The sequence below is a fragment of the Patagioenas fasciata genome, chromosome 14 (genome assembly GCF_037038585.1).
Source record: "Patagioenas fasciata isolate bPatFas1 chromosome 14, bPatFas1.hap1, whole genome shotgun sequence".
Classification (NCBI taxonomy): Eukaryota; Metazoa; Chordata; class Aves; order Columbiformes; family Columbidae; genus Patagioenas; species Patagioenas fasciata.
The window spans coordinates 6,928,565-6,948,291 of NC_092533.1; the positions used below are offsets into that span (position 1 = coordinate 6,928,565).

The 19,727-nt window shown below is 51.4% G+C and overlaps 2 protein-coding genes across 6 annotated transcripts; one reads left to right on the top strand and one right to left on the bottom strand.

The window, feature by feature from the left end:
• Positions 1–3,260: 3,260 nt before the first annotated feature.
• SMIM3 (small integral membrane protein 3) lies at positions 3,261–5,074 on the bottom strand. Of its 2 annotated transcripts, none has more exons than XM_065848854.1 (2): positions 4,970–5,074; positions 3,261–4,286 (listed from the first exon to the last, which is right to left on the bottom strand). In XM_065848854.1, the coding sequence occupies exon 2, from the start codon at positions 4,283–4,285 to the stop codon at positions 4,106–4,108; it is 180 nt and encodes a 59-aa protein (XP_065704926.1). In that variant the 5' UTR covers position 4,286; positions 4,970–5,074; the 3' UTR covers positions 3,261–4,105. The 2 variants fall into 2 exon arrangements, with proteins under 2 accessions (XP_065704926.1, XP_065704928.1); XM_065848856.2 differs by lacking the exon at positions 4,970–5,074 and adding an exon at positions 4,616–4,942.
• A 2,389-nt stretch (positions 5,075–7,463) lies between these two features.
• On the top strand, positions 7,464–19,598 carry DCTN4 (dynactin subunit 4). Of its 4 annotated transcripts, none has more exons than XM_065848851.2 (14): positions 7,464–7,643; positions 9,060–9,130; positions 9,542–9,720; positions 10,639–10,682; positions 11,431–11,538; positions 12,127–12,147; positions 13,056–13,129; positions 13,481–13,593; positions 14,921–15,030; positions 15,165–15,238; positions 15,663–15,717; positions 16,205–16,312; positions 16,694–16,791; positions 17,489–19,598. In XM_065848851.2, exons 1-14 carry the CDS (start codon positions 7,509–7,511, stop codon positions 17,700–17,702), a joined length of 1,404 nt encoding a protein of 467 aa, XP_065704923.1. In that variant the 5' UTR covers positions 7,464–7,508; the 3' UTR covers positions 17,703–19,598. The 4 variants fall into 4 exon arrangements, with proteins under 4 accessions (XP_065704923.1, XP_065704924.1, XP_065704925.1 ...); XM_065848853.2 differs by lacking the exon at positions 7,464–7,643 and adding an exon at positions 7,983–8,440; XM_071814717.1 differs by lacking the exon at positions 7,464–7,643 and adding an exon at positions 8,501–8,688.
• Positions 19,599–19,727: the final 129 nt, after the last annotated feature.

Below are 19,727 nucleotides of genomic sequence, written 5' to 3' on the forward strand. Positions count from 1 at the left end.
TCCTGAAGTTTGTTTACCTAAAACCAAAGTAAAAATAAGAGGCCTGTTTCAAGTCCCCTCTCCTTGGGTCCTGGTGCCAAACTGGCCTTGGTTGGGGTGGCAGATGAAGGAGGATTTAATGAGCGACAGTTGATTGATCCAATCTCTGCCACTGACCTCCCATGGGACCCTGGGCATGTCACCCAGTGTCCCCACTGTGCTGTGCCGTGCCATGCTAGAGGCAGCATGGGGGAGTCAAGGGTGCTGGGGGCTCCAGCAAGACAGTTGGAGGGCAGTGTGCTCCTCCACCCTCTGGATGGGGGTCCCCCACCCCACACGGCAGGCACACTAGGCGGGCTGACCCTCGCATGATCTTCCTTCCTTGGTTGTTTTTCCACCGCATCTGGGCTGGAGCCAGCCCCTGCCTGCTGTAGATGTTTGGTAGGAGTCTGAGGGTGGGAGGCGAGGCGCTTCCAGCCCCCTGGCCACCGTGCTGCCACTGTCACCAGCCTCCCTTGCTGTCCCCAAACTATGGGCTGGGGGCTGCAGAGACTTTGCACCGGGCTGTAGGGCCATGATGAGCACAGGGAACGTGAAAAACAGTGGTGAGGACCATGCCCCACTGCTGGCTGGGTTTGTCCCAGAGCCAAGCAAGAAGCTTCTTCCACACAGAGCACTGGGGCTGGTGCCAGCTGCATGTCGGGGACGGCAGCAAGGGGTCGGGGCAGCGGCAGGCAGCGTTGTCCCGGCTGGCAGCGGTGCCGCTTCCCCTCTGTCAGCCTGGCGCAGCATCAGTCCCGGGGCAACCTCTGAACTTTTGTTCTGGGTGTGCAACGGGAGGAGAAAGCAAAACAAGCTCCGCCGAGCGAGAGGCCCCAGCTCCCTGGCGCCTGGCTCCCCCCACGCCGCCGCCTCCGCAGCCCCCCAGCGCTCGCCGCCCAAGCCTCTGTGCTCCTGCAGGCGCTGTCCTGGTTTGGCAGACACCTCCCCGCTGGGGACAGTGGCCCGCACCCCTTGAAGTGGGGACAGCCCCTCCCCAAGTGCCCCCCAACTCCTCCAGGCTATGGCTGTGGGTGCTGCCCCCTCCCCATCCATTCCTCTCCCAGTCAGAGATTTGCCCCCGGCCCATTGCACCCCATCCAAAGGGGACAGGGGCACATGGTGACCTGCTGCTGCTGAGCACGGGAGGGCAGATGGGTGGCTGCTGAGTGCTGCTGCTCTCCCATCTGGCACAAGGAGCCCCTGCGAGTGCTCCAATCCCACAGGGATTTGCTCATCCCTGGGTCTGGGGAAGGACGAGCCCATGGTGTTTGCAAAGTGCTTCTGGAGACCCCACCACAGCCAGGAGTGCAGAGGGTGGTTTGGGATCCCACAAGCCTCCCTTTGGGGCCACAGGGCTCATGTTTGGGTCCTGTATCAGCAATTGCTCCAGGCGACGCTTCCCCCCACAGCACCCAAGATGTTGAGGGTCAGCCCTTGCTGCTGGGGCTCCCCACAACTTTCTTTGTGAGCCACAGCCAGCATCCTGTGCCACCCCCTCCCCACCGGGGCTGCCAGCACCCACCCCCCCCCAGCAGGAGCCCCAGGCTGGCAGCCACTCCTGCCATGTTCCAGCTCCCACCAGCACCGGCAGGGAAGGATCCCGGCAGATGCTGAATCACCCCGGCACCCGCATCGCGCCTGCCTGCCGCAGCGTCACCGCTGCTCGACCTGCTCCCTAACAGGCAGGAAAAGGCATTTTTCCTCAGCAAAACAATGTGCAAACACTGGCTCCAAGCTCCAGCACTGTTCAGGCACTGAAACCAGGGCTGTGAGGGGATTTGTTTGTCTTGCTCAGTCCTGGAGGAGCAATTTCTAACTCAACAGTGCACATCTGTCAAGTCCATCCCCTTCATTTTCATGCTTTAAAAATGACCTAGCTTCACCCTGCTCTTCCCCCACTGCCATTTTACCCTGTGTAGTTTGCTGTTGTCATGTGCAAAACCGTCTTTCCAAGGCTTTGCAATGCCTTTCCTGGAATTGTTTGCCATGGGCTTGAAACTTCCCAGAAAACTTCTACCATGAAAAGAACCCTCTTGCACCCCCTGGCTGCTCATGGACAGGGCACGGGGAGGTGAGAACAGCAGGGACGAGGGGAGCTTTGTGTGCTTTTCCTTGGGTGTTTTGCTCCAAACCAGGCTTTCTCCTCAAACCACACGAATATTTGTGGCTTCTTCCCTATTCCTCTCATAGCAAAGCTGCTCAGCTTCAGTCCCTGGTGCCAGATTCTGATGGCAGTCCCCACACCCGTCAGTGACCCCAGCGAAGGGACGCTGGGGTGGAGCATGGCGGGGGCAGGGACAGGGCTGCTCCTACCCAGCGCAGCCCTAATCTCCTCCAGCTGCTCCTGCTGTGCCGTGCCAGCAAGGGAAGGGGAACAAGAGGAAAACAACTGGCTATTTGCCTCGAATTCTGCAACTCAAGAGGGGATAGAGAGACAACAGCTTGAAACAGAAATGTATTTCTGGGCTGGCCAAGGAATACATGTCTGCGCCCTGCCCGGCACAACCGCAGCTCCAGCGCAGGCGTTTCCGCTCCCCGGGGGTTGTGACCCTGTGCTGGGCTCCCTCCCCGGGGAGGGAGGCGTTCACCCAAGGTCCTGCTTCCCTGGGAATCGCCTGCCCCTCCAGCCCCAATGCCAAAAACAAACCCCGTGCTGGCTGCTGAGGATCGAACTGCACAGGGATGGGATGCAGGGTTTCCAACACCATGGGGCTGCTCTTTCCAGCGCGGAAAATGGGATTTAAACAATTCCCACCAGCATTACCGTAGCATTTCCCCACATCCCAGCCTGATTCACCTCATCATTAGTGACCTTTCCCGCTGTGAGTCACCGGGATGCTGGTTCAGCCCCAGGACTTTTGCCACACGCCAGAGCCCAGCACGAGGCTGGCGGGGGAGAGCGATGCCGGACGCCTGAGCGAGAGAAAAGCAGCTGTCGCTGCTGTCAGAAAGTCCCTGGGGATCCTTCCCTCTTACTGCCTGACAGATGCTGCTGCTCTCACAGCCAGATCCGGGTTTGCAGCCCAGGAGTGTGGGGCCGGGCTGGCACCGTGTCCCTTTTGCAAGGCTGTGGCAAGCAAGCTCAACGGCCGGGCAAGAACCCTGAGGACCTTGAGCCAAGGCAGTGCAGGGGGTCAGTGCGGGGAAGGTTTCTGAAGAGGCTGCAAAGTACCTCAGATCCTGCACACGTCCCCCAGACACCATCTGTAGCCTGGACAGAGCTACACAACACGCTCATGTGTAGAATAAATTCAATTTATTTTGGAGTAAGAGGCAATGTGCGAACTTATATCGTCTCTTGCCGCTGCCTGGGCACGAACCCCTGGGCTCCTCCCACTTTGCCTGCCCAGGCGAGGGGCACACAGACCCTCACAGTGGAGCCGGCGTGCTGGGTGAGTGGTTCTTCCCATCGGCAGGAGCACCGAGCGCAGCCGGTGTATAGGCAGGAGCTGCCTGTTTTCCTCCGCCTCGTGAGACCCAGAGGAACTGAGCAGCCCATAGAGTTTTTCCTACAATTTCGGCAGATATCTGACAGAGGAGGAGCTGGTGCCAGCTGCACACCTGCTGTGCAGCCAGGACAGGCTCTGGCACCACTGTTTTTAGCTGAGTCTCCAAATGCACAACCAGAAGCCATATCCATCTTTCTTTGACCCTTCTTTCCCAACCACCTCAACAGCTGGAACTCCAAAGAAGAATAACTTTGCAGAGCATTTCCACTCCTTGCTGTTTGCCTGGGAGAAGTTGGGGTTGCCAGCAAAGGAGAAATCCACCTGCCTGCTTCGCAGCAGTGACTTGTTTCCAGCTCAACACATCTGCAAAATCACGCATCTCCCTGCTAGTGCCCAGGCTGCCATCTCCCCGACAGTCCTCATGAGCTTGGTAAGTAAACAGGAGGCAACGGGTTCATCTGGTGAGAGCCAGGTACAGGGGTAGGTGTCTGGGTGCTGGTCCACCCCTACTCCTGCCCATCTCTCCCCAGCTCTTGGGGTGCACCATTGGGCTCTCCGGGGTCCCTAGCACAGGGTCCCACAGCTGTGGTCCCTGGCCCGGAGGCCGGCTGTTCCTCGTCATCTCCGCCGCAGGCTCACACGATGCCATTGCGTGTGGGGTGAGTCCGTACCCGGTAGATAATGACAGCAGTGGCCGGGCAGAGCACCAGGGCAGTCATGATGAGGATAGTGGCCAGGATGATCAAGACGATGACCCAGATATCCAGGATGTGCTTGGGGAGGGCAGCAGGACCCGCAGGATCAGGGAGGTCCATCCTGCAAAAAAAGAGGCAGAGGGATGATGCGGGAGCCCCCTCCATCCCTCCCATAGCCATAGGGGCTGGAGAGCCAGAAAACCCCCTATCACACTTGAGCACCCCACTGCTCTCCCCAGGGAAACCCCCACAGCCACCTCCAGCCTTGGCCTTGGGCTCTTAGAGAACAAAGGGCTTTGGTAAAAGCTTCCTCCAGAAGCCCCAGGATTTATAGTGTGCTTTGATGCAGTTGGATAGAAGCCCAGGAAAAAAACTTCCCTGTTAATTGCTACCCTTGTTGAAAGAGCTGCTAAAGCAAAGCCACAACCAAGCGTCCCACTGGTCACTCACAAGTGGGTTGCCAAGGGGGGAATGACGGGACGAGGGCGGCCAGAGCTCCTTTGGCTTTGGGGAAACCTCGCACCTCTCCCCACCCCGCCCCGCGAAGTGTCTCCTGCTGAGTCACGGAGTTAATCCCGTAATTAGCAGCAGGGCTCGGGGCTGAGGAGCGACCACCCCCCCGGAGGTCCCGCAGCTGCTGTCCGTCCAGCAGGGCTCCGGGGGACACGACCGAGAGCACTGGGCTGCGCTCCCCGTCCCGCCCGCAGCCGCCCCGGGCTCCGGCAGCCCCGGGGGGGGAAGACGAGCCCCCTCCGCGGGGGAGAGGCGGCAGCAGCGGTTCCCCCCCGACCCGCATCCCCGTACCTGCAGCGCTGCCCGGCTCCAGCGAGATGCGGCGGCAGCGGCGGGAGCCCCGCCAGGGGAGGGACCCTCCGCCCGCCCCGCCCGGCCCGAGGGGGAGAGGAGGGGACGGGGAAGCGAGGGAGGGGGGAGGAGGAAGAGGAGGGAAGGCAGGATTTTTTTTCTGCACACACACGCTCCAGCTCATCCGCCCCGGGAGGGGGTCCCAGTGGGGGAGGCCATCCAGGGCTAGACGTGAAGGTCTCGTGTGCAAGGGAGGTACCGTGGGAACATTCCACAGCCCCCCAGTCCCCTCCTGCCTCGCCAACAGCGGGGCTCACTCGCACCCACTTGCCGTCGAGGCCGCGGGCAGGATGGAGAAACAAAACCTCCATAAACCCCCCCAGTGAGGTGCCAGCCAGCTTGCCAGGGCTTCGGGACAGGAGTGATTTACGAGACACAGCACAGAGCAGCTCCGGGGAGGCGGCAGACCTCAGCCCACCAGCTGGGAACGATGGTTCCACTGCCCAGTGGAATATTCCAGCCCATCACTGATGCTGAACGGCAAACCCAACAGCAGCTATTCCCGGCCAGCCCCAGGAAGCGCGGTGGGATGCTCTGATTTTCCTGCTGGGACACAAGGCTGGTGTCACCTGCAGCAGGACCCATGCACCGCACCCTTCGCCCCCACATTTCCCGGGGAAACCTAGTAAAAAACTATTGTCTTGCCGGTGTAATAGGCTTAGGCAGGATCTTTCAGCAAACCATATTTTTATTAACGATTTTGCAAAACTGGATGTTTTACCTCATGGTAAGCACACACTGAACAGGGCAAAAGCCACTACTTATATTGCCCTAATCCCATCTGCAAATTACCTCCCCTGCTCCCCATTGGTTGGGTACTACAGGGTTCACAGACTACCTGAGGCTTCCTGGATGCCTGCCTCAGTTTACCTCTCTCACTACTTCAATTCTAACGACCCTCCCCTTATTTATTTATTTCCATTTAAGGTATGGGTTTTTGGCTCTCTTACCCCCTCCCCCCCTGCCCAGCTTAACTTTTAACGACAGGAATCGAATTGCATTCCGTGATTAGTGCCACAAGACTTTGTTCTACATTCAAGGTCTGATAGCTGGATGTCCCTCAGTCCCCACTCGCTGGGTCAGACATTGGATCCACAGCTGCAAAAACATTCCTTCTTCAGTGGCTCCTTAAACCCTGCCGGGTTCCTGGTGGCAGAAACCACTTCTGCTGTTGTCAGATAAAAAGTGCATGGGGGTTTTATCACAAGCGGTGGCAGATCCTTGCGGGCCGGGGTTTCCTTTGGAACCAAACGGGGAAGCAGCGGACAGAGGCCAGGAGCTGACAGCAGGTGCTGTGCAGGGACAGACACAGCGGGGTGGGGACAGGGGAGGGACAGGTGTTGGGCAGCATGCCTGGGAGCAACGGGGAGGTGTTTGCTAATGCAGACTGTCGCCTCTGGGGACACTGCATAGCATCCGGAGACGTCATGCTTTTCTGCAGATCCCGCAATATGGGGGCGTCTTGTAAGGAGCCATTGAAGGAGAAATGTTGTTTTCACAAAGCTGGGGACCCGGTGCCTGACCCCAGCAAGGGGGAAGGACTGAGAGACATCAGACTCTGAATCTTTAATGTAAAACAAAGTCTATTCAATCTAATCCCGGAATGCAAACTGATTACTGTATTTAAAAAGTTAAGCTAGAGGGAAGGGTAACCAAAGAGCCAGGAATCCGTATTTTAAATAAATCAATGAGGGGAGGGGGCTCTTAGAATTAGATGAGTGAGACAGGTAAACTGAGGCAGGCGTTGGGTAGTCTGTAAACCCTGAAGTACCAACCAGTGGGGAACAGGAGGGAAATTGCAGCTGAGATTTGGGGGAATATAAGCAGGGGCTTTTTGCCCTATTACAGGTGCCTACCTTTAGGTGGAACACCCAATCTTGCAAAATCGTTAATAAAATATGCTTTGCTGAGAGATCCTGCCTATTCTTTTTGCAAGATGATAATTTTCTACAGGCTGTTGTGGTGGTTTGACAGGATCTAGTGACCCGAGACTGAAGCAAAACCGGTTTTGGGGTATGACGTCTGGCACCTTGTGGGTTCACAGGGGAACGTGGGCAGCAAAGCGTGAACAAAGTCTCAGGGAAGACACAGGGGAACGTGTTACAAACAGCTCCGGGGTGTGCGGAGCAGCCGGGCTGGCGGCCCTGGTCCCGCTCCCCCGCGGGCACAGTGTGAGTGTCCAGACACACGGCTGAGCCGGGACCCCGCTGCGCGAAAGGCAGGGCCGGGCCCGGGTCCTCTTCCTCCCCGCCGCGGGCAACGCGTGGCCTTGCAGCCGTCCCGGGGGAGCCCGCAGGGCGGGCGGAGCAGCACCTCCAGCACCGCCGGTACCGATCGCGGTCCGGCAACCAGGCGGCCACGACACGCGGCACGCCGGCAGGGCACGTGGCAGCCACCACCCCTTCCGTCAGGGGTCACGTGGGCGGGGCGGCGTGGTGACGTTTGACGGCGGCGCGGCGGTGGCCGCCCCTCTGTCAAGATGGCGTCGCTGCTGCAGTCGGAGCGGGTGCTGTACTTGGTGCGCGGCGAGAAGGAGATGCGGGCGCCGCTGTCGCAGCTGTACTTCTGCCGGTACTGCAGCGAGCTCCGCTCCTTGGAGTGCGTCTCGCACGAGGTAACGGCGGCCCGGCCCGGCCGCGCCCGGAGGCCGGGTGGGATGGGGCGGGACGTTGCCCTCTCTGTGCGTATTGATTGGTCGGCTCCCCTGCCGCTCACTCTTTCTCTGCCTTGGCATTGGTTGGTGGCTCGGCTAAGGGGTGGGCACAGTGATGCTTCCATGAAGCGGGCTGATTAACAGCGGATGAGGGATGGAGCGGTACCTTGCGTTGGATTGGCTCTGCGCCGTTGTCCGTCGCGGTTTTCGGGCTGTGATTGGCTGAGGCGCGCATGTCAGGGGTGGAGGCTGTGGTGGGAGGGCCGAACTGGGTGGGAGCGGCCCTTCCGCGGGGCCTGGCCGGTGCGGCGGGACCCTCCGACGAAGCACGGCCGGGGGGAACAAGGACTCCGTCGCGTGCACACACCCCCACGGGCCCGGCCAGGGGGGCAGGGACACCCACCGCCCCACATCTCCATGGGGCCAAGGCCGAGCAGGGCCGGGAGCTCCCGCCCCTTTCCGGGGCTCAGGCCGGTGCTGTCTCACAGGGGCACAGCTGCTCTCTTTGTGCTGTGGAGGGTTTGCTCTCTGTCCAGCCCAAAGTTGTAGATTGTCAGGCCGGGGCGATGATCTGCAGGGCCCTGCCCTGAGCACTGTTCTTGTGCCAAGCCTGGATCCCGGGCCTATTTCTGTTACCGTACTCATTGCCATAATAAAATTGGTAAAATTGATTTCGTAAGAGTCTGGGTGAATTAAGAAACTACAATAGATCAGAAAAGCCTTAAAAGGATGACTGTGCAACCCAGATCTCACAAGAGGTATCTGTTCAGAAATATCAAAGCCTCTGAAGAGTAGAAAACAGATTTGTCATGAGGCCGCATCCATCATTAAGTCTCTGTAGTGTGACGAGTGCAGTCATCATGCATTTCCATCTTTAACAATAAGTTTGTGTTTCTATTCAACAATGGGTCCTCCTTCTCTCTGCTGTAATTTTGATTAGCAAAATTGGTTTGTGACAGCAGACGGAGACAAAGCATTTTCTGAAATGTGTGAATTTCTGACCAGTGTAAGTACAAGGGCGGAATAAGGTTAGATATAAAACCAGCATGTTAAAACCTCCTGTTAAAGCTGAAAAGTGAAATTCTGGTAATCTCAAAAGGTGACTACCCAGTTGTCCTTTTCCCATTTACTAGACAGAGTAGTTTAGTCTATTCTCACTTAAGGAACCTTCTGACTTACATTATTGAATATCAGAATTTGGCTGAGATGGGCTAAGATTTCAGATATCAAAAAGGTCTGAAGTCTTCACTGACTTCACATGTCTGTTGCCAGATGCAAAGCCCTGTTAAATCATGCGGCAGAGCTCCAGGCTGTTGCCAGTGTGTTGTCTAGACAAATGCGTGCCAGGAAGTGTGATGTGACCATCTCGTTCATCAGGTGGACTCTCACTACTGCCCCAGCTGCCTGGAAAACATGCCTTCAGCTGAAGCCAAGCTGAAAAAGAATAGGTAAGGTCACTTTGGCTTCTTTTTTTTTTTTTTTTTTTTTTTTCCCCATCAGGATTCCCTATTTTAAGCGGCTCCTTCCTTAATCAACAGCTCACTGGATTTGAAACAATCTTCAAAAAAATACACTGCCTCTTGTTACCTTTTAGTCTTGGGGAATAAGTGTCTTTTCATTATGTATGATGTGCTCTTCACATTCTAGTTTTTTTTTTTTAAGAACTGCTTTCATAAAGATTTTTTAGTATTGCCCAGTATTTCTCCCTGTTGCCATTCTTATGTTGACTCTGCACCCCTCCTGTTTCTGTTGGTGGCTCTGTTGCCCTGTTGATTTAATCTTGATGTGCTTGTTGAGAGCATTTTCCTTGGCCTGGGATCCTTGTCAGAGCGCTGTCTTACAGATCTTCCTCTCTACAGGTGTGCTAACTGCTTTGACTGCCCCTGTTGCATGCACACCCTTTCTACCCGGGCCACCAGCATTCCTGCTCCGCTCCCTGACGACCCGGCCAAGACTACCATGAAGAAAGCGTATTATTTGGCCTGTGGATTTTGCCGCTGGACTTCCCGAGATGTGGGCATGGCAGACAAGTCTGTCGGTAAGTGGCAGTCAAAGGCAGAAAACTGAGTAACAGCAGGAGCCAAGTATGTATTTTGAAAGTAACAGATAATCAGATTAGTTTCTGACCATACAATATGTATAATATCTGTCCAGGTTTTGAGTCACAGTTTGAAGTTCACAGGAAAGTGGTTTGTTGCTGAAGTCTCATTTGAAGATCTGAGATGAGTTAATGGAACATGTCACCCACTTCCATACTTGTGTTACCTGACTAATGAGAAAGCTGTCAAACAAGGGGCTTTTTTAGTTGGTGTACTCTGCCCACGATTGAGATCTTGTTTGTGTACCTTCAGAGACTTTGAAGCTGCTCAGTGTGGCAGTGTAAACATCTGATTTATTTTCTCTCATTTATGTTCACTCAGGCTTATTCAAGGGCTGCTAGTCAGTGTTTGTTTTTCTCTTCACAACAGCACTGGAACAAATCTTTCATCTATTTCTTGGTGCATAAGTCATGCAGAAAGTATCTGTTAGGCTCCAGAAATGGAGCTGAGTAGGCCAAGCAAATCCTCTGACTTCCAGTGTTGATGTGACTGAAGACTGGGAGCTGAAGACTCAGGGCTGTGGGCAGCCAGTAGTAAGAGAGTGTTCTTGTAAAATCATGTACCTGCTGCTAAAGTGACTCCTAGGTGCCCTCCTGAGTATCTCTCAAGCAGCAGTTGTCTAAAAACACAGTACAAAAGCTGGTGAAGCGCCTTCAGCCCAAACCTGCCTGTGAAAAGCTTTCAGAGGGGTGTATTTGTACAGACATAAACTTAAGGAATTGCAAAGGTAAGTGTAGTGAAAATAGGGAATATCATATCCATGAGTAAAACTGAGATAGTTGGGTGTTAGATGTGATTTCCATGTGGAGTCTGGAAATCTTCTCCTGAGGACTTTGTTTTTTCTCTTTGTTGTGCAGCTAGTGGTGGCTGGCAGGAGCCGGAGAATCCTCACACACAGAGGGTGAGTGAAGGGGAAGATCATGCTTAAGCTGAGTTGCATCAGCTAGAAAAAGCTGTTAGAAGTACTGGGCCCTCTCAGTCACTTTTTCTCCATCTGTGTAATCCTTCAGATACCAGTTCCAGCTCCTAATCTCCACCTTGACTGAATGCAATGGAAGGAAGGCCTCTTAAAGGCTCTCCCATGGATGTCGCAGTATAAAATGTTCTTTTCTGAAGAAACTCATTTGCAAACATCTTATGTAATAGTGCTGTTAAAATGACACCAATGAATATACTGCGTATGTATATGAACAAAAGCTGGTTTCCGACCAAGAGTGTATCTACGATCTGGAAAACAGAACTTCACCTTTACTTCCCTTCCCTGTCACCTGTTAGGGCTCTGCAGTAAATGTGATTAGCTTCGGTGGGGGAGGGAAAGATGCTGTTTGCTCCACTAGTCCAAATTGCTCGGGTTTGGCCACGTGACATGACTGTCCTGTCGTGTACAAAGTCTCAGTTGTCCAGCTGCCTGCAAAGTGAGAACTGGACACGGCTCTTCGACAGACATTGTTCGCAAAGGAGGGTCAGTTTGTCACCTGCAGTGTGGGTTAAGATGCACAGACTTCTTTAATGTGTATTGTTCAAAATAGAGCTGGTACTAGGAACAGGGTGAAACAAGTAGCAGGAACCCCAGCTTGTTCACAACAAAATACTGCAGCTGCTCTGGCTTTCTTTTCCTGCTCACTGGGTGTTCCTTTTCACCCCTCCAGATTAACAAACTGGTTGAGTATTACCAGCAGTTGGCTCAGAAAGAGAAGATCGAGCGGGACCGGAAGAAGCTGGTGCGACGCCGAAACTACATGCCTCTGGCCTTTTCAGTGAGTTGGGAGTTCTGTGCTCTCAGACCAGGAGAAGGGATGCACAACAGCCTCAGCCTGAAAGATCAGATAGTTTTGGTAGCATGATAGGACTGCTCGGCCTTTTTTTATTGAGAACAACATGAAGAAAATGTCCTAGGGCACATGGGTTTCTTTAGGGGCAAGTAGTTTTACACCCATTTTTGTCTATTGTATTGCTTCTCTCTCTAATAGTTCTCTCTGATAATGGCAGAAGAGTTTTGCCATGCAAAGAAATATGTTACCCCGCAGTGAAATGCAGTGCAGCTGCAGTCATGATACTGTTGGTAGCTTATTCTCAGGACAGTTATGTATCAGTAACAGTTAAATCAGGATTTTCTGGCACTTTCTGCATGACGTCTCAACTGAAATTAACCTTAAGACTTGATTGTGGCCTGATTGACTTGTTTATTGTAACTGGCAGGTGAATGCTTACGTTGTTTAGCTGGGTGACTGCATATGCTTGCTACTTCTCAATTAACTGTGCTTGCTCTGTGCCCTTGCTTGTGTCTTATGGCTGCATTTTTTGTCTCCGTTGCTACCTGCTGCTATTTTGGGGGCTCTCCACAGCAACACACTATACACGTAGTGGTAAGTCTTTTCACAGTTTCTGCTGGTGTTAAAGCTCTCATGGTACCGACTGAAGGGCAGTAACAGATCCTACTCTTCACCTTGCCTCAGGGCCTCTGACTCAGATATATGTGAAGTCTAACTAGTCAGAGGGTAACATCTGTTCCAAACCCCATTTTTTATTAGTTTATAAATAGAGCAGTGTCTTTGGGTAAGTAACATACACTTGAAAAGCAGTCCTTCACAAAGCTTGGCTCAGATGCAGCTCACTGCCCGCCTGAGACAAATGGCGTAGACGTCAGTTGTCTTATCAGTGAAAAATCACCAGAGTAAGCTGATGCTCAGATTTCTCATTTGGTCAGAATTCAGGTTTTCAGTCCTGCCCAGAAGGAAGATTCCTGGCTGCAATTCAGCTGTAGAAAGCTGAAGAGTAGCTCAGCTATTCCTGCCAATTGGTGGTGCCTGGTGAGAGAGGCCTGTAGGTAACAAGGCTGTAGGAGAGTGAACCTTTCAGCTGTTTCTGGTAGTGCTGCAGAGCATTTCAGATAGATGCGTACCCACATCGACCCAGTTCTTTTGGCAGTTGAGCTCTCATTTTGCACTATTTGACAGGCAATTGCTCTGAACAGAAGATCAAGGGAAAATATGTCAGTAGTGCAGGCTGGTGATTTGAGAAAAGAGCAAAAGCTTTAGAAGCAGTAGCCACATCTGTCTCTCCCCATCTGCAGTGCAGTGATAGTTGTTTTCTCTTTACTAACAGTTTGAGCAGAAACAAACCTCTTGGGAAGCATTGAATACTTTTCCCTTTTTGCTTTCCTTTGCTTGTTTCCTATGCTTGTCATGCAGCTCAAAGGATGAGTTTGCAGTAGGGCTTTTTGTCCCAGCAGGAAGCAGACCTGAAGGTGACAGTTCCTTTTTTTCCCTCATAGGACAAGTATGGCTTGGGAACCAGGCTTCAGCGCCAGCGGCCCGGAGCACCGATCAGTGCCCTTGCTGGACTCTCGTGAGTCTCGGAGTTGGGGTTGTCTTTATGGGAAGGGCAGGAGGTATAGGCAAGAGAGCAATAAAGCAACTTCAGAAAGATGATGAACATATTAGCAAATAGCAGTGAAAGGAGGTTTTTTTGTAGCGTCAGAGAGATGTCAAATCCTCGGGCATCTCTGTGCAGCATTTCCAGATGTTTTGCTTTCCCCTCATAGAAACAAGTGACTACGCATGTCCTCGTGTAGTTACTTATTGTCTTGCAATCCCAGTTCTCGCTGCCTTCTGTGTTACAGCACAGTTACTGCTGTTGCTGTCTGTCAGAGCACACGTGCCATATTTTATGACTGAGTTGTCCCTCACTTTACTTCAGCCTGAAAGAAGGAGAGGACCAAAAGGAGATAAAAATTGAGCCAGCTGATGCAGTGGAAGAAGTGGAACCTCTTCCTGAGGATTACTACACAAGACCAATCAATCTGACAGAAGGTAACGCCTTAATATTCTGTCACTTTTTACCCTTACATTTCATAACATGGGCAGTGCCTGGAAACTTGTCAGTGGGGTTCCTAATGGCCTGAGGTTTTAGTAATTTTTATGTTGGGATTAGAATAGTGGAAAATGTGTGACTTTTTAAATGGTAACTCAGCTTCATGTTGTACATTGAAAGCTTAGAGCCAAATACGTCAGGGCTCTTAATGGTTGTTTCGTTTTCTTGATGACTTTAATTTCTCTGCATGTGAAGTGTCAACTTTTGAATGGAAAAAAGAGCTGACGTCCTTTTTCAAATGAGAGCAGGAAATAAGGAAGTAGCAGAGCTACTGGGGAGTTGGAACCAAAACTGACCTGTTCAGTAACAATTGTGTGTTACTTTGACATCAGCTTGAAACAACGTGCGTACACTTGCCAGTTATTTAGCTGGCTTGTGATTTAATCAGCAAATACTGTAAACTGGCCAATTAAACTTGGGAGCAAATGGGATAAACCAGCAGGTACAGGAAGTGATGTGGACTTGTAGCTGAGGTGGCTCTAAGCAGGACAGATGTTCTCAGTAGTCCTGCAGGTCTACAAAGTCTGCCAAATTAATTAATTCATGAAAGGTTTATGGAAGGGGGTTGTTCATCTTGGCCTCCTTTTCTCATGAGACTGTCAGCATTGTGAGAGCCTGATGCTGGTAAAGAAGACAACTTTCCTGGTTCCCTGCAATGGGGGAAAGGCTGCCAGGTGGCTCACTGCCTGTTAGAGACTGGGAACAGTGAGGAGCCTGTTTTTGGGACAAACCCATGGGAAGTTGGCTGCTGGAGTTCCTTGCCGTGGAAACCATGTAGTCACTAATTCTATGTGTGAGTCTGAGTTATGCAAACTCCGTGCTGAAAAGCTGTATATTGTACTTGTTCAGGACCCAGCTGCGAGGGTTACAAAGCTGTGAAAACTCATTTTCCTTTGGTGGAGAAAGAATTTTTTTTCTAGATGATTACAAAATTCAGTTTCTACCCCTGCTGAGCTTTGAATAGGAATCAGCATCCTTTGTTTTTCCTGGCATGGCACTGATGTTGCTCTAGTGTTACGTGCCCAGACTTGGCAGCTGTTTATACAGCTCTTACCTTCTGTTCATTGACTGCTGGAAGCACTGATACTTGCCAGTGGCTTCTGGATTGTTGGGTGCAGGTGAAATTAAATTTCTTAGAGATTGTAGCATGTCTGTATATAGTGTATGACATACTTGCTCTTAGACCAGTGCATATGTACGATGTAGCTCGAGCTTCAGTGCCTGCATGAGACACTAATCTGGTCTTGCTTTCTGTCGTGCACCCAGTGACGACTCTGCGTCAGCGCCTGCTGCAGCCTGACTTCCAGCCCATCTGCGCTTCCCAGCTCTACCCACGTCATAAGCATCTCCTGATCAAACGTTCACTGCGCTGCCGGGTAGGTAATTAAATACAAAAAAACCCCCACTTTTTCTAAGCTTGCAGAACTTGGGTTGTGGGAAATGGGTTGTGTATTTATTTTTAAAAGAAACTGCTGTCTTAGGGTGCTGACTAAAATGTCTTTCTCCCTAGAGATGTGAACATAACCTGAGCAAGCCAGAGTTCAACCCAACATCTATCAAATTCAAGATCCAGTTGGTTGCTGTGTAAGTAAGATACAGGGATTGGGGAGAACAACCATGCTTGGTTAACGCTTTCTATTTTAATTTCTTTTGTACTCTTGATTTGACCTCTTGTGTGATTGTGTCATCTCTTAGGATGGTGTAATCACCTCTTTATATTTAGCTCACCTGTAATAGGTTTGCTTTGTGATCTGCTAAAAAGTTTGCTGAAGATTTCAGCAGTTTGAAAAAGGCACTACATGCTGTTCCAGCCCCGCACAGGAGTAAGAGTTTGCAGGGTTGGGCTTATATAGCAAAAGGGCAATTCATTTTTGTTTAATGTAAGCTAAGCTCTAATAGCTTTGAACAAGTATAGCTGAATGCCTGTGAATACATTCCTCTACTTCAAGAGATAGGTTATAGACAGCAACACACTCCATCATGGTCATTTCCTTTGTTCTTGTTGCAGTAACTACATCCCTGAAGTGCGAATCATGTCTATTCCCAACCTGCGCTACATGAAGGTCAGTACTTTTTTTTTTTTTCCAGAAATGTCTTGGGGTGAGATGCAGTGGGGAGGAGTGGATGGGGGAGCTTTTTGGAAGGTGACGTGGCATGATGGTTGCTGCCTGAGGGCTTTGCTCTCTCCATTTAGAGGGGGTGCAGGGTGAAGGGAATGGTCAAAATACTGCTGCATGTGCTTCTCACTCTCCAGGAGTAGATTACTGTGTGGCATGACATCTGGCATCACAAATACACATCAATACCTGAAGAATAAAAGGTGTGGAGTTGAGATCGTGGCTAGATTGCAAAGATGTGTATTTTCTATATTAAGAAACAGTGCTGCATGGCATTGGCACCTTTCTTATGTACTGAGGGTGTTCGCTGTCCATCCCTTGAGTGTATGTGATGCGGTTTTTGAAGGTGTTGTTACAGAAGACAGAGTTGCTAACAGTAATGATGAATTTTAGAGTAATTGCTTCTTGAACTGTGATTCCTGACTCTCCCCAGGAGAGTCAAGTCCTTCTGACTCTGACCAATCCAGTGGAGAATATCACACATGTCACACTGCTCGAGTGTGAGGAGGGAGACCCTGACAACATCAACAGCACTGCCAAGGTATTGCACCCTCCTGCAAGCCCCTGTCAAGGCTTTCCACTCCTGTTTATCCTTCCACAGGTCCCACTTTTCATATGTCTTTCAGTCCCTGCTGACTGTGGTGCATATTCCTCCTTGGAGTTTATGGGACTGCCACCAATGTAAACATTAGATCATCAAGTGTTTCGAAATTGTATGTGTTTGTTGACATCCAGAACCCAAGGGTTCACGATTTCACTGGTAGAGCGGTAGCGAGGTGGTACCAGAGTGGAGGAAAGCCCAGGATGAATCACTTTTCTGTTGAACAGCAGCAGAGCAGCCCTCGGAAGGGGAGAGCTCTCTCCTGCTCACAGTGTCGGTGGTGATCAGTGCTGAAAGGCTTTTCTTCATGCTCTGTTTCAGGTGGCAGTTCCTCCCAAGGAGCTGATTCTGGCTGGCAAAGATGCTGCAGCAGAATATGATGAGCTGGCAGAGCCTCAAGACTTCCAGGATGACCCTGAGTGAGTGTTGGGTGTCCTGTGGGGATCCTGTCCCTTAAATACTTGGGACTTCAACCAAGTAACTACTTCTCCTCTCTGTCTTCAGCGTGTTTGGTTTTGATTTTCTTAATGTTTTCTTGGAGGGGGTCAGATATCAGCAATGCCTATCTTTCTGCTTGAGGTTTAGACTATTCAGAAGACATTAGTTCCCTTTGAGGCAAGGAGTGCTCTAACAGCAGTTGAGTTATAGATGATGGTATTAATTCTCTCCAGGAATACTCTGTGTAATTCTTTCCTTTGCAAGCAATGGGTTCACAGCAGCGGTGAGAACTACACAGTAGGGTGTGTGACAGCGTTGCCTCCAGCCTTCAAAACAAAATACATCCTGCAGCTTCTTTCAGGGCAACTTGAGCCATTTATTGTGGCTCTTCCCAGTTACACAGCTGGGTACAAAACTCCTGTGTTCTGTTTGACAGATGTGCCAGCAGCTGTCAGCCTAAAGGGGGGTACCCACGTTCTGCTGGTGAGGCAGGAGGGGCTGTGGGCCCCCTGCAAAAAAAAGCAGTGGGGAGTAAGCTAAAAAACAGGGCAGTTGTTCTAACAGGGCATATTCAGCCATAAACTAAGCATCCCTGTTATGTGGTGTCAGAATAATTATCTTGGAACAATTGTCTGAGAACTTGGCTGACCCACTGTTCTTTTGTTTTCTGCCTTACAGCGTTATTGCCTTTAGAAAAGCCAATAAGGTGGGAGTTTTCATCAAAGTCACCCCGCAGAAAGAAGAGGGTGAAGTGACCGTGAGTTTCAAGATGAAGCACGAGTTTAAAAACCTTGCTGCTCCCATCCGGCCCATTGAGGAAGGCGATCACACCTCTGAGGTCATCTGGCTCACCCATCACGTGGAGCTCAGCCTCGGTCCGGTGCTCCCCTAAACGCTGCTGCGGCTCGCGCCCCGACGGCTGGTGCAGGATGGACGGTCACGGTGAAGAAAGCACCCGGTGGAAGGTTCCGCGAGAGCTGCTTTGTGCTGTGTGGGTGTGCACCACGGGTCCCAAGGAGCTGTCTGAAGGGGCCGTGGTTTTGGGATGGTTTGTTCTCTCTCCTCTTGTCGTAGTGGCCACTAAATACCGCTCTGCTTCCCCTCACTGTCACAGGCTAGTTTAACTTTTGCAGCACATGTTTCAGCACAGAGAAAGGTCTTGCTTTCTCCAGATTTGCACTACACCTGGCTGAATTTGGGTTTATCAAGAGAAAAGAATGCTTATTAGTTTTTCTTAATGTCAACCCACTAACTTGGTGTTACATAGTCAATAGTGAAGAAATTCCTCTTCACACAGAGCCATGCCCTTCTCAAACAAATATTTTAGGATGTGGCCATGTCTGCTGCATTATTGGCAGCAGCGCAACACTTTATTTTCTTGTTTATCTCCTTCCTTGGATATGCCAGCTGTGGGGGATTGGGAAATACAGCCCTCCCACTCTGGGATACGTAGCTTGTTTAGCCAAGTTGATAGATGTGTTTTCACAAAGGAAGTGACCTATTTGCCTTTAAACTCCAAACGTAGTGTCCCGTAGTGTTGGTGGAATTGAGTGGCACCCGAGCCCGCCGTCAGCCCGCTGTGATGCGGGTGGATGTGGTAGCGTGATGTGTGCTGGGAATTCACGTTCTGCTACAGCTCTTGACTGAGGCAGGGATGCTCTGGATAGGCTGCCTAGCAGTCTTTGGATCAATTAATCTGTGTTAATTAGGTGTCAGAGGATGAAACCTAAAGAGTTTGGGTTAGGTCTGGTGTACACACAACTCCAGAGGTTGTTTGAGTTCATACTCTGATTCCAGTTTGAAGGGGTGGGAGGGAGGTGTAAAAGTGGCAAGACAGTTACATGTTAACTAGCAGATGCTGCACCATGAGGTAATTTATCTGGGGTGTAATTTGGCTGTAGTCCAAACTAAAACCAGTAATTACGAGCAGCGTATCCGGGACACTGAATCACCAGTACCTGCAGAAGCTTAGCGCACGCGGGTGAGATCGCTCTGCCTGTGTCACGTCCCCAGTTCAGACAGTGACCTTCCTTAACATCGCTGCTGCTGTGCTGGGAAGGGCTGGAGCACCAGCCGGCTGCAGCTCTCGCTCCATCAAGACGGTTGTGCCATAGTTGTGCCAGCCTGAAGCTGCCTGGGAGGAGGTGGGGGTGCAGTACCCCAAAACACCACCCATAGCTCTAGAAGCCTTGCCTTGCTGCGCTGGGGGACACGTGCCTTGCAGCCTAGATCCTGCGATGAGTCGTGAAGCAGTGAGGCATCACATTTACAACTCAGTGTAGGTTACATGCGAATGTACAGCATGAGTTTCAGACTTGTAGTTGGTATTTAATGTCTAGTCCTTGCACGTTCTGCAGCTTCACCTGTCCAGATAACAAAGCACTTAACCTTTGGCTGTGACTTCTCTTCAGTAGCCGAAATAGCTGCTCCAGTTTTAACACTAACATGGAAAAGAGCCTTTTAGGGATGAGCTGGTGTCCCTAAAATGGTCCTGCTGGGGCTGGTGGCCACTGTGTCCCTGTGCTGGGCTAGTGCTGTGGCCCCCCCACTCCTGAACACTCGGTTCCTCACTGACAACGACAAGGTGCAGTCATTTATGAGCGGTCTCATTAGCTCGGTGAGGTGTTTTCCCCTCCCCGTAGGTGCTTGTAGGCGATAGGAAAAGGTGTCGCCTTGTCTCCACCTCTCTCCCTGTTCTGTCTGTCTCGCCCCTTCCTGCCAGGCGCCTGTTGCCGTTACTGCTTAACGTCGTGTAGTGACCTTTAATAAAGCAAACGTGGCTCTCGGATTCTTTGCGCTGGTTCTTACGCTGCGGTTCATCAAAAAATAACTATAACTTTTTAAAAAAGCGCTGAGCACCCCTCCCGTCGTCCCTAATGGTCTCGTCCCGCTTCCCCCCCATGCCCTGTTCGCAGTG

What these genes read in the sequence shown, in the direction of transcription:
- DCTN4 (XM_065848851.2), top strand. Translation starts at nt 7,509, where the DNA reads ATGGCGTCGCTGCTGCAGTCGGAGCGGGTGCTGTACTTGGTGCGCGGC. An exon ending in AACGTTCACTGCGCTGCCGG is followed by an intron (nt 15,031 to 15,164) that starts GTAGGTAATTAA and finishes CTTTCTCCCTAG; the next exon opens with AGATGTGAACATAACCTGAG. An exon ending in AAGATCCAGTTGGTTGCTGT is followed by an intron (nt 15,239 to 15,662) that starts GTAAGTAAGATA and finishes TTCTTGTTGCAG; the next exon opens with TAACTACATCCCTGAAGTGC.
- SMIM3 (XM_065848854.1), bottom strand. Translation starts at nt 4,285, where the DNA reads ATGGACCTCCCTGATCCTGCGGGTCCTGCTGCCCTCCCCAAGCACATC.